The 15,928-nt window shown below is 40.4% G+C and overlaps 1 protein-coding gene across 7 annotated transcripts in view; it reads left to right on the forward strand.

Annotated features, from left to right (window-relative positions):
- The window catches only part of LOC102194936 (protein KIAA0100), a 20,819-nt gene extending 4,904 nt beyond the window's left edge, over positions 1–15,915 (forward strand). For 3 of the 7 annotated variants that reach the window (XM_005739384.1, XM_005739385.1, XM_005739386.1), the window contains exons 11-41: positions 34–101; positions 185–321; positions 477–631; positions 2,223–2,416; positions 2,783–3,080; positions 3,941–4,146; positions 4,255–5,305; positions 5,435–5,626; positions 5,954–6,156; positions 6,616–6,734; positions 6,802–7,025; positions 7,148–7,338; positions 7,494–7,593; positions 7,698–7,897; positions 7,991–8,288; positions 8,374–8,531; positions 8,711–8,917; positions 9,891–9,990; positions 10,209–10,391; positions 10,479–10,600; positions 10,705–10,860; positions 11,362–11,483; positions 11,567–11,747; positions 11,941–12,027; positions 12,252–12,260; positions 12,525–12,635; positions 12,715–12,850; positions 13,132–13,256; positions 13,341–13,442; positions 14,543–14,677; positions 14,764–15,915. In XM_005739384.1, the coding sequence (XP_005739441.1) occupies positions 34–101; positions 185–321; positions 477–631; positions 2,223–2,416; positions 2,783–3,080; positions 3,941–4,146; positions 4,255–5,305; positions 5,435–5,626; positions 5,954–6,156; positions 6,616–6,734; positions 6,802–7,025; positions 7,148–7,338; positions 7,494–7,593; positions 7,698–7,897; positions 7,991–8,288; positions 8,374–8,531; positions 8,711–8,917; positions 9,891–9,990; positions 10,209–10,391; positions 10,479–10,600; positions 10,705–10,860; positions 11,362–11,483; positions 11,567–11,747; positions 11,941–12,027; positions 12,252–12,260; positions 12,525–12,635; positions 12,715–12,850; positions 13,132–13,256; positions 13,341–13,442; positions 14,543–14,677; positions 14,764–14,949 (5,756 nt within the window). In that variant the 3' untranslated portion in view covers positions 14,950–15,915. The remainder of the gene's footprint in view (positions 1–33; positions 102–184; positions 322–476; positions 632–2,222; positions 2,417–2,782; positions 3,081–3,940; positions 4,147–4,254; positions 5,306–5,434; positions 5,627–5,953; positions 6,157–6,615; positions 6,735–6,801; positions 7,026–7,147; positions 7,339–7,493; positions 7,594–7,697; positions 7,898–7,990; positions 8,289–8,373; positions 8,532–8,710; positions 8,918–9,890; positions 9,991–10,208; positions 10,392–10,478; positions 10,601–10,704; positions 10,861–11,361; positions 11,484–11,566; positions 11,748–11,940; positions 12,028–12,251; positions 12,261–12,524; positions 12,636–12,714; positions 12,851–13,131; positions 13,257–13,340; positions 13,443–14,542; positions 14,678–14,763) is intronic. The other 4 variants (XM_005739387.1, XM_005739389.1, XM_005739388.1 and 1 more) reach the window with 4 other exon arrangements.
- Positions 15,916–15,928: the final 13 nt, after the last annotated feature.

Here is a 15,928-nt window from a genome sequence, read left to right on the forward strand (position 1 = left end):
TTTTTTTTTTCTTCTTTTTTTTTCTGCTGGCAGATGGACTTCTGCTGTCTCAAAGTAGGCAAAGAATTCTTTGTGTGAACACAATCAAGACAACCCTGCAGGTGAGGGAAATGCTTTAAGGCCACATTGCAACGTTTTGTAAATCAGTTACTCAGACTTTCTCCCTCGTGTCTCTGTGATTTAGGTTACATCAATTGACATCTCAGGGTCAGTCGTCGTCAACACTTGCATCATTCACTACCGTCACCAGGAGTTTTCCCATTGGCTCAATCTATTTCCATGGGAACAGCTATTCCACAGGAAGGAAGCACACAGAAAAAGGCAAGTTGTAAAAGTGAAACTCACATAGTTAGATTGCTGGATTTCTGAAATTAAAATCTTCTTAACACCTTTCACCATCTTCTCTTCATTATCCCTGTTTGTGCATCACTCATTCTCTATTGTTTTTGTCCATTACCTTACCTTGTGCGGTGTAGTCCGTTAGATTATTTGCCCACCCTCCTTTTCCTCAGGCGCCTCCCTCACCTGGATGCTCCCGTGATGATCACCACCTCTGTGTCCAACATCAATGTGTCTGTTCAGCTGGGAGACACCACACCTTTTGCTCTGGGCTTCCTCTCTGCTAATGGAGGTACTTGTTGTCATGTGAAGAGTGCATTATGTTCACAAAAGTGCCAGATGCAAAATAGTTATACAGGAATATTTATTTTAACATGCTCTTTTTTTAAAGATTTACTCATCTACACACAAAAAAATTGGTTAAGGTGTGTAGAATGGAAATTGGACACCTATAGCATTTTCTCAACAGTTAACTTTTCCTTGGCATGAAACTGGAAATAATCAAACCTGGTTTTTTGCCACTGTCCAGGATCATTTAGCATCTGTTTAGTCAGCATAATTAAGGTTTTACAGTTTTCCCATCTGCTGATTGCCAGACAGTGCTCAATGGTAATGATGCTCTATATATATAGCAGAGTCAGATGGTAAGCTCACCACCTTCATAAGATCAGGGTTGTTTTGATTTATTCCAGACACAAATTGACCCTCCCACTAGGCCAAAGTATCCAGGAGTTGTTTTTTTTTTTTTTTTTTTTTTTTTTTTTTTTTAAGGATTTGTACAGTTGCAACCATTAATTTAGTTTATTGTTACCATTAGCCACTTTTACATATCTAAGAACAGCCAGAAAAATAAATAGAAGTAAAGAAGTTTAGAAAAATAACCCGGAATTTTGTGTGACTTTACCTACCTGACTACCTTCAGTTATTCAGCTGAAATTCTTGTAATGTAATTCCTGTACTATAGTGGGTTAGATCATTCACCACTTCCCCTCTCTTGCACTAGCAGCAGTTCACATTGAGCCTTCTACCAGGACAACAAGCTGTTAAGAATTACCCATACAGTATGCAGTATTGCAGGTGGATTCTGCTATGTTAAACCCCAGCACTCCTTACCTGAAAAGCTTTACTTTACTTACACTTTGTTTTTACTTTACTTTATTATGTACAAGTTCATGAATCTTCTTCGGTTTTCTTTCTCTGGTGCTACATGATTAAGTACATCTCAAAACTTGGGTAAATAGAAAATAATAAAAAAGGACACTGCTTAAAACTGTACAAGAAACTATTCTTGAAACACGTTTTCCTTCATAACCTTGTTCTATGGGTAACTGTTAGGCCAACCTCTTTCAAACATGTGTAGATTAGATAAGGTTTTTCCACAGGGCCCTTTTAAATGTTACTCATTAACTTTTTCTACTTCAAGCAGTGACGCTAGAAAGAGGTCTCCTTTTATTCAGAGTCACTTGAATTGAAAAAGTACTAAAGACATGGTCTGAAAAGTGAAGCTAGTGCTTAAATGGGGCTAAATAAGTTCTTTTTAATTGCCACCAGGGGACCACTTAGAAATACTTGCTTTCTGACATCAGTAAACCTTTTCCTGATCTCTTTATGGGCACATAGTTTCAGGTCATATCGAATAAAACATGAACATCATTTTGTAAATGGTGGTATTTATTAGAATCGAAAGATTATCGTAGACATTCTCATTGGCTAATAATTTGTAATTCCCAGTTCTTAGCCAGTGTTCTAGGTTACAAGGTTGAACCTACATCTCCCTCTGTGTTTACAAAAAAGAAAGTAAAACTGTGACAGTGTTTATCTTTTATACGGTCTATGCTTAACTTACAATGTTTTTTTTATCTGCACACCCTTTGTTTCTTCAGAACTGCGTCATATCCTTGACATTAAAGTTGAGAGTGAGAATCAAGAGTCCCAAAATGTGCACGAACGTGCCTCGCTGTCCTTGGACAATTTCTGGTGGAGAGTGGGTCAGGGGTCTCATATCCAGCAGGCACCCCACCCTCCTGGTAAACATGTATGGGGAGAAGCCCTAATCCTAGACTCACTCAGCCTGCAGGTAGGACTGCAGACAAACCTTTATAAACATTTGTATCTTTCTATACTGATTATTTATTAACCTTTATTTAACCAGGAAGATCCCATTGAGATTAAAAACCTCTTTTTCAAGGGAGACCTGGCCAAGATACTGATGCTTTAGCTATGAATAATAAAGTGGAAAAAATAATATAAAGCTTAAATTCTTATCAGCAACCTTCTTTGAAGTGACTTGTGACTGATATTGTTTGTTTTTTTTTACAGTTTAAACTTGGGAAATCTTCCAATTTGTCCAACTCTAGATTATATGAGCAATGCAAAATCAGAACATGTGGTTTCAAGTTAAACTGATTTTAAGGATTTCTTCATTAATCTCTTCTCCCTCCAGGGGAGTTTGAACCGACCCCACATGAAGTCGAGCAGCCAGCCTCTGAGTCTGAACGTTGAGTCCAGCCTGAAAGGGCTTCAAGTGGAGCTTTCAGAGACCTGTGCACTGTGTCTGTCTCGCTTGCTGTCTCTCATGTGTTTTCCTCGTCATCCAGAGTCACAGCTGCCAGATGTGACTCCATTGTCTCCTTGTAATGACGACACCATAAAACCTATCCCCTCCTCACAACTACACCTGCTTTTTAAAGTGGACTGCTGTCTAGAGGACGTTAATGTCTTCACGCTTTCTAATGTTGCAGGTAAGGAATGAGAATTGTTATTATAATACAGAGCTATTTGACTGAAAAGACTGTTTTACAGCTTTAATTCCAAATGAAACTTATGTGGCAATAAAACAAATCATCACATACAACTGATAAACATTTTCAGGGTAATTGCATAGTAATTTAAATCATATTAGGACATGTATGCTAAACAGGAAATTGTTTATGTGTAAAGAAAAAGGTGTATTGCTTTTCACAGTTAAAACCACATCCACTGTAAATATGGACTGAAACTGCTATTTAAACCCTACTATGTCTATGCTATGCTATGCTATCTAAGCTATGAACGGCACTTATTGACATCATAAATTTCTGCTGGCATCCACTTTTGTCACATAGTTTTTCAGTCTAAAGCATATAAAGCTAAAGGTTTCTTTACTCTGTTGGTAGGCTATCTCACAACACTGCAACATTTAGGAATTTTATTGTTTTTTCCTAGTTTTAATAGTTTTTGATTGATGTAACCTTTGGCTTTAGTAAATTGTGAGGAAATTTGTAACTTTTTTTCAAAATCAAAATTAATCTGAATGAATTCTGTCAGTTACATCTCTTGCTTTATAAAAAAAAAAAGAGAGAGAGAAAGAGAGAGATTTTTTTCTACTGAAGATAATATGTGGCTGCTACTATAGCTCACTTGGTTGAGCAGACAATCCATGTGCTGTTGCAGAGGTCTAGGTACAAATCCACCTTGTGCCGTTTGCGTTGTAGCTTTCCCTCTACTCTCTCTCCCAGGATACTTCCAAAAGAGACCTCCACTTTCTTCTCTTCACTGTTTTCTTTTTTGATTTGCTTCCATTTTTGCCTGTATTATTTCTTCTTTCTTCTTTCCTGTGTAGGAGCTGTATCTCTGCGGATGGACACTGTCAGAGTCCTGACCTCTGCTGAGAGCTCCAGGGTGTCTCTGCAGGGGGTCAGCTTGTCTGTGATCAAGACAGTCACAGAGAACATGGAAGTATGTTGCCCCGCCTCTCAAACCATCAACCCTATAGTAAAACTCACCACATTAACGCTGTGGTACCACATCACCACCCACACCATACAGGTAACCACATTTGTTGAATTGAATTTATCTGGACTAAATAAATTTCCATCTCAGCATGCTAGCGGTATTTATTTCAGAGTGTATTAATATGTTGATTTCTTTAAATAGGTTCAATGTGAAGAGGATCTTACTGTCGAATGGACGCCACCAGACCACATGGTCCTATATCAGCACATGACTGAAGGTCAGGCGTGTTGGTTAATGCTGTGTGGAGAGAAAGGAGAGGAAAAGCCAGTTAAACCAGTGAACACTGAAGCTGCCTCAGGTCAGAACAGAGGCCTGTGTTTGCGTGTTGAACTGGGCTGTACTCGTTTAACTGCTCATGTTACTGATCAGAACTACATTCTGCTGCACATGGATGCACTCTCTCTCTCAAAGCAAGGCAGTTCTATGCATATGCGCTCTCCCTCAGTGATCTTCAACTTTGATGGCAACAATATAGTCTCTTTTAATGGCCTAGATGTGGAGACACATGCAGATCTGACTGAAATGCAGCTGCACAGAGACACTTTCCCCTTCCTCACCACTCCTCATAACCGTGTCTGGGTATTGACATGTCCTTCCTTATCTATGGAGTTCCCCTACCAGTACAATTTCTCAAACACATTTGACAAAGCTATTAGTGTACAGAAGTGGCTAAAAAGTCTCCATCAGTCCCCAACCCAGGCCTCAGCAACCCAACGTCTGCCGCCTGACCTCATCTTCAAAATTAGCCAGTTCTCATTTGTCTTCCTGGACGATGTCTTCGAAATCAAGCTGCGAGACAACTATGAACTGATGAAGGATGAAAGTAAAGAGAGTGCAAAACGTCTGCAGCTTCTGGATAAGAAGGTGGCAGATCTCCGCAAGCAACATGGAGAACTTCTCCCGGCTAGAAAGATAGAAGAGCTGTATAGTTCACTGGAGAAAAAGCATATAGAGATCTACATCCAGCGTTCACGCCGCCTCTATGCAAACACTCCCATGAGGAAGTCGCTGCTGACCTGGACTGTTTCAGACTTACAACTTGTCGTCATTGCTGATCAGACCCTTCATGGCCCCGACAGGGTGAGAGAACAGTTGAGGGACATTGATGGGATCAGTCCCTTCCCCAGAGATGGGCTCCCTCTGGTCGTCCAATGGTGCCGTGCAGTCAAGTTTAAACTAGCTGCATTTTTGGGTAAGAGCACCTTTATATGCCCATTTAAGGCAAAAAACAAAGGATTTTTTTCAAAGTTTTTTTTATTGTTACTAGTATTTACTAGAGTATTAAAGTAGTAAAGTATTTACTACTTTTGCTTTGTACCAGTGAGAATTCGGGACTACCCTCGCTACCTGTTTGAGATCCGTGACTGGGAGCTGTCGGGGCGTCTGATTGGCACAGAGCAAGATGGACAGCTGAGAGGTCGGCGCAAACAGACTGTCCCCCTTGGACCACCGTGGGGAGATGTAACAGTCCACAGGAATATGCCACCACTCAAGTTCTACTATGACTTCAAATGTGAGTTATGAGTATAATGTTGGTCAGTGTCCCAAAATCCTGTCTAGATATGCAGAAGAATCTGCTATAATCCTATGACTATGACCAATAAGTGATTTAAAAGTTCAACTGTTTAGACTAAAACTGATGAAGCAGAAGACTGAATTTTCAGGAGTAAATGAGGAGAGAAATGTGTCCTTGTCCTTGAACATACAAAACTAGAACTCTTCTAAAAAAGAAAAGTGTACACTTTTCTTTTTAAAGTATTCAACTACTCAGTGATTATGACTGAATTCGAATTGAATTGAATGTTTCACACAGGAATTGTTACATGTTTTTTTTCCTCAGCCAACATCTCTCTGTACACTATTGTTTGGGGGCCGTGTTGGGACCCTGCCTGGACTTTGATTGGCCAGTCAGTTGACCTTCTGACCAAACCCACAGCTGATCCCTCGCCTCTTCTGGCCTGGTGGGACAAAAGTCGTCTCCTTCTGCACGGGCACTGGGTCATGGACATTGATCAGGCCAATCTTCATCAGCTGGCTACAGAGGTAAAACATTGTTTTTTCTTAGTATTTATGTTTACCTGTGACAGGTTATTATCAATATCAGTTTATTTTTATGTTTTTGGCAGCTTTCTCCATTTTGTTTAAAGTAATTCTTATGTTTTGACACGGTTAGCAATGCCATGATAACCAGTTGTTTACAAACTGTGGGGCAGGAGCCACTGAAGCTGTGGCACAGGTAGCCTGGCAAAAATAAAGTATATTTTATAAATACTTTACTTTAGATTTAAGATGAACAACATATTTTTTAGGGAAAACAAAACAAGAGTTTTCTGATGATATTGCACTGCCATTTGGTTAAGTTTATTCATGTTGGGTTCTTTATATTTTTAATAAAAACCGAGGGGTGTTTTTGACTGTTGAGGTAGAACATGCTAGAGAATGTCTGAGAACCACTGTGCTAAGCAAAATTAGTAACAGGTTAATTTGTTATGATTCTTACAGGATCCCTATAATACCACGGAAAATTTGCACTGGGAGTGGAATAAGCTGAACTTTGACTGGAACCCCGGCCAGTTTGCTTTTAAAGGAGACTTGGATGTAAATGTCAGGACCGCGTCAAAGTAAGTGGAAGCAATAAAAGCAGTGTTTGCAGAGAAACATTCAGTATTAATAAGTATCTTTTTCCAGGTATGATGATATCTGTTTTCTACACCTACCCAACCTGTGTATGACCCTTGATCTCCAATGGCTTTGCCATGGCAATCCCCATGACCACCACGCTGTAATGCTCTGCTGTGCAGAGAACATTGCAGATGTGACCTCAGGACAGCCTCACGACTCTTACAGAGCGTTTCGCTCTGAGAATCTCAACCTCTCCATCACCATGGACCTTAACCAGCATTGTGGCACAGGTTTGTCAAACTGTATTCAATCATCGTTCTATGTAAACTAAATTTACAAACACTTACAAACCAGTGTTTTATGTCTATTTTACTTTTGTGAGTTAAAGGTTTTGTTCTTTTTTTCTTCGTAGACACTTATCAGCCCAGAATCCTCCTGTACAGCAGCACACTGCGCTGGATGCAAAATTTCTGGGCCACCTGGACAAGCGTATCTCGGCCAATCTGCAGAGGCAAGCTCTTCCATAGCCTCAAGCCAATTCGCAAGAAGCTTGGTCAGCACTACAAGCAGATGTCCTACACAGCTGCCTTTCCACAACTACAAGTAGGTTTTGTTTTGTTTTTTCAGTGTGTGCAACAGCAGCAGTCTCAGGGTCAAAGTTTGCATTTTTCCCATCAAATATGCCTCAGTTTGTAACTGTTCATTATATTAGTGTTTTTCTTGATTATTGCACATTTTATATATCGTGTACCCTTTAGGTGCATTATTGGGCCTCCTTTGCCCAGCAGAGAGGTATCCAACTGGAGTGCAACAAAGGCCACGTCTTCACTCGGGGCACACAAAGACTTATTCCACAGGGTAAAAGCAATTTACTTACAGATGTGCTGGATGCACAACATCACATAAAGTACTCTTCATTAGTTTACATGTGTGCGCTTTTGTGTGTTTGTGTGGTGTCTCAGCTGGCACTGTGATGAGGAGGCTGATCTCTGAGTGGAATGTGACTCAGATGGTTAGTGAGCTCTCACAGGTGACAGTCCACCTGATGGCCTCCACCTGGGATGAGACTGCTGACCACCAGATCAACACTCAAGTGAAGAAGACTCACCTGCTCAGCCTGTCATCCCTTAGCTACCAACGACAGAGCAATCGCATGGAGGAGGTAGCAGCCAGAGCCTAAGGGCTGGAGTTTAAATGTATTTTTCACTGCGACTGCATGAATAATTAATGTCCTTATCTGTATCTTCTTTGTCAGGAGGTGAACACAAAGGATGAAACAAATGCCTCTTATACTCACAAATTGCGTTTGGTGGATCTACGTGCTTCCTGGACAACTACAAACAGAAACATAGCCTTTGGGCTATATGATGGCTACAAAAAGGCATCTGTACTGAAAAGAAATCTCTCCACTGAAGCTTTGAAAGGTCTGAGAATCGACACACAACTGCAGACAAAGAAGCTCAAACGCTCTCCTACCACCTACTCCCCCACCACAGCTCCTACCATACCAGTTGTTGCTTCTGTCAACCGATCAGAAAAAAGTCAAAATGAAGGTAAGGAAGTCACCTGACTAACAAAAAGGCCACGGTTTTAGGCTTTAACATCTATTAACTGATTGCTTTTCCACTTATCTTTCAGGCACATCGATGCTTCAGAAGTTGATTGAGGAGACAGACAAGTTTGTGGTGTTTTCAGAAGAGGATTCAGGTGTCAGCGACCAGCTGTGTGGCATTGCAGCCTGTCAGACTGATGATGTATATAACCGCAACTGGTTTATTGAGTTGGTCAACTGTCAGGTAACTGCAGTAATAACAGCAGTTATATTTCAATAATTTGCCACTTTTCTTCACCCATCATATGATGTTCATGTAGATTGTCACTATTTTTACTTGAAAACTAATCTGTCAAATTTGGATTAATTGATGCAGATTGATTGTCAGGTGTTTATCTTTCAATCATCCTTTGCGTTACTTAGATGATGTTGCGTGGCACAGAGACTGCCGGCTGTGTACTGGTGTCTGCAGCAAAGGCTCAACTGCTGCAGTGTGAGCATCACCCTGCCTGGTATAACGACACCTTGAAGCAGAAGACCACCTGGACCTGTCTGCTGGATGGTATGCAGTATTTTGCCACCATGGAGCCCAACCCATCTGAACAAGAGGACCGACAGTTGTGGCTGGAGGTAGGCTAAGCTCTCACGGGGTCAACTAACCCAGTCGTAGAATTAGGGCTGCAAAGATTCATCGAGTAATTTGAAAATTTTGATTATAAAAGATTCTCGACACAAATTCTCTGCTTCAATATTTTGTTTAATGCACAGCTCTGTAGCGCACCGATGTGATAAACGATATAAACACGAGCAAGGCCTGCAGCAGAAATCTCTCTCTAGAAAACTCTGATGTGAAGAAAAGCAAACTTTGCTCCGACCGCTGCTGTTTGTTTAATACAGTGAAAAATCTGTAGAAAGCCTCCAGAAGCCCTTAAAGCCAGTGACCTAAGGGTCGTTAGGTTGGGCAATTAATTATTATTAATATTAATTACTGTCTACACAATCTCAAAGTCTGTTTTCAGCAGCACAAAAACTTGCCTCCTATTAATGCCAGAAAGCCTTCCAAGAGAACAGAGTAAAGGTTTTAGATTGCATATATCTTATTTTATTTGACTTTGTACTTGAGATTATTATATATTTTTTGCATTTAAGAAAATCCTTTTCTTTAAAGAATTTAATTTGTATTTGGCACGTACAAAACGTTTAAGGGTTTAGCTGTTGTTTACAGATGTTGTCTGCAGTTAAACTTTAAAACATTGCAATTTCTAAATGAAAACCAATGATAGGTCATTCTGAGTGCCATGAAGTTGTACTGTTATGACACTGTATTTAAAAAGGTGACACAAGTAACTGATTAGCTGCTTTATTTTAAGTCATTTCAGTTGTTTTTGCTGCAAAATAGTGAGAAATTGACAAAGGGCAGTCTTTGCTGACTGAAAAAAGAAATTTGAAAGGTTGTAATTGACATATTCAATGTTTTATAGACTAAACATTTTGTTAGAGAAAATAATTACCACAGTATTAAACAAGATTTACAATAACTGTCTGTTGTTGTTTTTTAACTAAACAGCTTTGAGTTTTTTATTTATTTATTTATTTATTTTAGGTGAAAAACATTGAGGAGCACCGGCAGCGTAACCTGGACTCTGTGCTGGAGCTGATGGAGAGTGGCCAGGCTGTGGGAGGAATGGTTAGCACCACAACAGGTGTGGCCTTAACTGCAGGACACTGAACACACAGTAACTACAGCTGTAAAAATCAATAAAAAAAAAAAACATGACTGAGTGCATGGATGTTTACATTTATACACTGAGAAAGACGCTTTTACTGTCAAGTCTTCTGGCATATTTATATTTTTGTTCAGAGCTAAAATGGGTATTGTAGTTATTGATTGATTCAAATATTGTTTGATCTTTGATTGCAGATTGGAACCAGCCCGCACAGGTGAACGAGTCTCAGCAGGTTCAGCGTATCATCTCGCGCTGTAGTTGCCGGATGCACTACATCAGTTACAGTCATGACATCAACCCAGAGCTGGCCACTCAGATTAAGCCTCCAGAGCTGAGGAACAACCACGAGAAGGAAGACCTGCTGAAGAAACAGGCTGGTATGTTTGACCACCAACACATATCTTTAAGCATGAGTGCTAATTTTCTAATAAGAGAGTGATTTTTCATTTTTCTTTTTTTTTCAGGTGCTGTGGACACCTTCACTCTCATTCATCATGATCTTGAGATATCCACTAACCCAGTTCAGTATGCTATGATTCTGGACATTGTCAACAACCTGCTCTTACACGTGGAGCCCAGACGCAAGGTGGGCTAGAGACGCAACAGCTAGCTCATAATCCCCATGCCCTAATAAATGTTTCAGCTTTTGCTGACTGTGTTTCTTCTGTGTTCTGTGTGGTGATTCTGTAGGAGCACAGTGAGAAAAAGCAGCGAGTGCGTTTCCAGCTGGAGATTTCCAGTAACCCCGAGGAGCAGCGCAGCAGCATCTCGCATCTTCAGGAGGCCGTTAGGCAACACCTTGCTCAAATTAGACGCCTTGAGAAACAGATTTATTCAAACATCAGGGTAAGCGTGTAATTTAAAGTTAAGTGTAAAAGCCCAGAAGTTACTCACAGCTGACTGTGTTTTTAATTTTCTTTAAGTCCACAAAATTAGTCCTTTGTGACCATCAGTGTAGTTGTTTTACATATCCCAAAGGTCTTGTTAGAGTCAAACAGTAAACCTGAATTGTTACTCTTAATCTTTAAGCACGTGAGGTAATTTTACACATCAGTAAAACTGCATGCTTTATACATTGAAGTGTGAACAGTTTTTTTTGCATAGAATATTACGTTAGTAGCAGTTGTGTCTTCAAGTTTGAAAATAAAGACTATCTGGGTCTGTGGAACTCCTAATCATCTCTGCTTAACCCATTAAAAGCAAAGCACACTGCAATATCTGAGTAAATCGAACACTGGATTTTTATAGCAGCTTGCACCATGTTGGACATGTGACACTGTATTAGTGGAGTGCAGTGCCTGGGTCTTTTAAGTCAATGAAACACTTTGTTTCTTCTTCATCTTGCAGGCGCAATCTGAGGAACTGGGTTGCGATGAACTGAACGAGATTAATGCACAATTGCAGCACCAGCTGAACCAGGAGAAGAATGACATGCAGATGAAGAGTGAAGAGCTCAACATCCTCATCAGGTCTTATGTCAGCACTGATTTGCATCCAGGATAGAGCAGAGATGGCGAAAATTTAAAAAAACAAAAATGTATCTGTTTTCCAGATGTTTTAAGGATTTCCAGCTGCAGCGGGCAAATAAGCTGGAGTTACGTAAACCTCCCGAGGATGTGAGTGTAGTGAGGAGAACAGAGATCTACTTTGCACAGGCCCGCTGGTGTTTGACAGAAGAGGACGGACAGCTCGGTATCGCTGAGCTGGAGCTGCAGAGATTTATGTACAGCAAGGTGAGCAGATGCTGATAATCCATCCAGAGCTTGGAGACATTCCATCTGCCTCTCACCACAGCCCACAAATTCACAGGCTTTAGTTCCTTAGTGCATTTTAAAAACTGGATAAGAGGTTAACAGATGTTATTTGATATTCTCCTGCTGATAAGATCACTGAGTGATAACCACTTTGAAAAATGTCTCCTTGCAGCTGAACAAGTCTGATGATACAGCAGAGCATCTTTTGGAGCTTGGGTGGTTCACAATGAACAACCTGCTACCGAACGCAGCGTACAAGGTAAATAACTTCATTGGAATATTCAAATTAGGCCGAATAGCTTATTTTCACTTGCTTTACATTTATTTTCTTTGCTTTTTGGTTGCTGAAGCTTTGAGACTAGCCAGTCCTCTCTTCTACAAACCACTTTGCATTGTGTCACTTTACAACCAAGCACAATGTGACATACATGGCAGACATCAATTTGATAACTAACTTATTTGTGCCTGGTTTCCTCTGTGCAGCGTTTGAGGGTATGTATACAGCTGGAACAGTGGCGAGAAGTTTCATATTGTGCATGTGCACCTGAGTCATAGACGCATGTTTGAGCCATTAGTTCACTCAACCTTACAGTGTCTGCCTTCTTTCCTGTGTTCATTTCATCAATGAAACATGGTGTTTGTGTCTTTTTCAAACTCAATCTCAGTAGAGCTTTTTCAAATCAAATCACTTTTGTGTGTGTGTGCATGCGTGCGCGTGCATGCATGTGTCTGAATCTATTCTCTCATCTCTTTTAGGTCGTACTTCGTCCACAGAGTAACTGCCAGTCTGGACGCCAGTTTGCTTTGCGGATCTTCAGCAAAGTGCGCCCCCCTGTGGGAGGAATCTCTGTGAAGGAACACTTTGAGGTGAGAATGAAGACTCTAAAACACTTTTATGGTGCTTGATTGAATGTTTTTTCTAACACTATTTTGTTTTCATCATCAGGTGAATGTGGTGCCTCTCACCATCCAGCTGATGTACCAGTTCTTCAAACGAATGATGGGGTTTTTCTTCCCGGGGAGAAATGTTGAAGAGGAGGAGGTCACAGATGAAGAAGACAAATTTAGGCTGGTTACTACTGGTATGCTTTTATCAACAGCTGTAATATAACCGTAGCACTTCATCTCCAGACTCTCTGTGTGATCATCAGCCTGAAATTTATACTGCCTAAATGATCAATAGTTTCCATTTTCTCTACCAGACTTGCAGTGTCAAGTTGCTTTTCTGTTATGTCATCCCTCTGAGCTCTATGTAGAGCCTCAGCCACTTTGAATATGACCTTGATGTGAGACTCGGTGGGAGTATAAAGTGTAGAGTCACCCAGAGGCCAGAGAGCTTATTCTAATATTGTCCGTGATACAGGTATCCCTGTCAAACCTCGGCCATTGTCAGAGGACACCATGGGTGCTATGGGTCCCAGCAAAGGTGTCACCCAGGGACTGAACCGCACTGCTGGGGTTAGAAGGTCATTCAGGAAGGCTCCAGAGGTAGAGATGCTGTTTTATGTGTGCTAAAATGTATAGAACTTTATTTTAAGGCAGAGTAAGTAGACTTTATATTTTGTCACTCAGCATCCTGTCGATGACATTGATAAGATGAAAGAGCGAGCTGCAATGAACAACTCATTCATCTACATCAAGATTCCACAAGTGCCTCTCTGTGTCAGCTATAAGGTGGGTTTCTGTGCATAACAGCTGCTACATACCTCTACAGTAAGATTCAGTACCCATTTATTCATTGGTTTAAATGCAAAGATCAACAAAAATCATCCATACAAAATATGTTTGACTAAGCATTGTTTAACTGCCAAATATTAGATATTAGAATATAACTAACTTTGTCACCAGGTGAAAATCTTTCTGTTTTTCAGAAACAAAACAACCAATTTTTAACCTCTGACCCAAGCTTGTGTTTGAGATGCATTTTGAGATCGTTGGATCATACATATAAAAACATTCATCTTTAAACGGATAGTAATTTTTTTTAAAAAAAATGCATCTCCTCGTGTGAGGAGAAGAGGGTTATTTCACAGCTTAATACAATAAAGCATTAACAAAGCATAAAGCACTGCTTCATTCTGTTCAATATCAATAAAATGGAGAAAAGCCTAAATGTGATGTCCTCATATGAGCACAGAGGGTCTCACCTTGCACTGGTCCTTAGGTTGGCCCTCAGTTCTGTCTGAAACCATCTTAAAGCCAATCCTCCTTTTAAGCCAACTTTACACTGATAGGCTGCTTACAAACACAAGGTTTGAACAGCAGATGGGTGGTGGCTCATAGCCAGATCTGTGTGACATCATTTAAGAGCTACAATATATTTAAAAGCTTTTGGCTCACAGGTAGACTGTGAGTCCCACGTTTGGATTGGTTCCATTTTAAACAGTTAACAGGTGAATCTTCAAAGAAATCTGTGGCTCAAAAAAGATTGTACTGAGCTATGAATGCATCCGACAAACACCCAGAGGTTGTTAGTAAGCATACCATGTTTTCTTTACATAGTTTGCAAACAAACAAACAAACAAAAATAGAGAATTTCTACATTACACACCAAATCTTTAACCAGCATAGTTTTTTAAACATAGATATAAGAAAATTGAAGCTCAGCTTTAGTACCATTCATTTCCTGCATTGCCCAACCTTGTCATATTACATACAGTGATTGTTTGTGCAAACACTGACATTATTATTTAAAATGCTGACAATGAATATCCATTAAGAGAACAGATCCCCTTTAATCTTGTGTTTGCCTGTGAAATGTTCGTCTCTCTCAGGGTGAAAAGAACAGTGTCGACTGGAAGGACTTGAATCTGGTTCTCCCTTGCTTGGAGTACCATAACAATACATGGACATGGCTCGACTTTGCCATGGCTGTTAAAAGAGACAGCCGAAAAGCACTTGTAGCACAGGTACATTAACGTTCTTATCTCTTCATTAAAGGACAGGCAGATCTTTGATATTTTTAAACTTGTCTTTTTTGCTCCTTGCTGCTCAGATGATAAAAGAGAAACTGCGTCTGAAGCCAGCTTCGGGCTCAGACTTGAGGGGGAAGGCATCTGAAGGGAAGGCGGACAACAGCCTGCAGCAGCAGGAAGAAGATGAGAAAGCACGACTCCTCATCGGTCTCAGCACTGCAGACAAGAGCTCCGGCAAGAAGAGTATATTCAGACGACATAAGTGACGCCTGGAATTGAGTGGATAGTCGTCTACAGCAGCTGCAGGGAAAAAGTAAAGAGCATCACTCCTGCTTTGTGAATCAGGATGAAAAAGGGGGCACGATGGAATATTTCAAGTGGATTTAGGAAATATCTTACTGTATCACATGAGCCTGCTGATCTTTTTTTCTTTCTTTTTTTTCAGTTAACTCCTGTTGTGTCTTAGGTTTGAATCTCAAGCAGCTCCGGGATAACTGGAGTGCCATTTTGACCAAATATAAATTATTCTGTTTATTTGTGTGCCATTTAAAAACTTCACTCTGGTGTCATTAACTGCAACCTTTGGAAAGAACGACCGCTTTGGTTGCACTGAATGTAGCAAGGAAGGTTTACAGTATGTAGCTGGCACTTCACTGTTACTGTTTCCTCTGCTGAAAATCCCAGACCGACATGCTACTTCCTGCGGGCTCAGGAACACGGTGCACTCTGCTTGAAGAAATGACACTTAACTGAAGCACCTGTCACTTGTTTAAAACAAAAAAACAAATCTGATCATAGAATATGTTTTATCATTTAAAGCTTAAAGAAACTGATTGTGGCTGTATGACTGTCGCTGACAGGAAGGCCTTTATCCCCATATAAAATGCTATTTTATATTTTCCATGTTGAATGGTGGCCTGCTTCCTCTGAGTTCACTGTTTTTCTGTACCTCACCTCAGTGCAATATGACAGGAAAAGAGCAACAAAAACATGGTGATGTGTGGTAAAATGTGGCACTTGGTGTGTGTGTGACAGTATTGTGGCAAAAAAAGAATGCGTGCTGCACCTAACTGCTGAGTGTGTTTTGTAATTTGAACACTAAAGCACTTTTATGCAAAGTATTTTGATATTTTTGTAACCGCGGTTGTTTTCCGTTGAAATGTTGCTAAATCCTGATGTTTGTCACATTTCTGATCAGCCCTGAGTATTTCAATTAAAAGGATCGTATCATGGCCCATTTGTGTC

The sequence above is a fragment of the Pundamilia nyererei genome, unplaced genomic scaffold (genome assembly GCF_000239375.1).
Source record: "Pundamilia nyererei isolate P.nyererei 1_Seehausen unplaced genomic scaffold, PunNye1.0 scaffold00091, whole genome shotgun sequence".
Lineage (NCBI taxonomy): Eukaryota > Metazoa > Chordata > Actinopteri > Cichliformes > Cichlidae > Pundamilia > Pundamilia nyererei.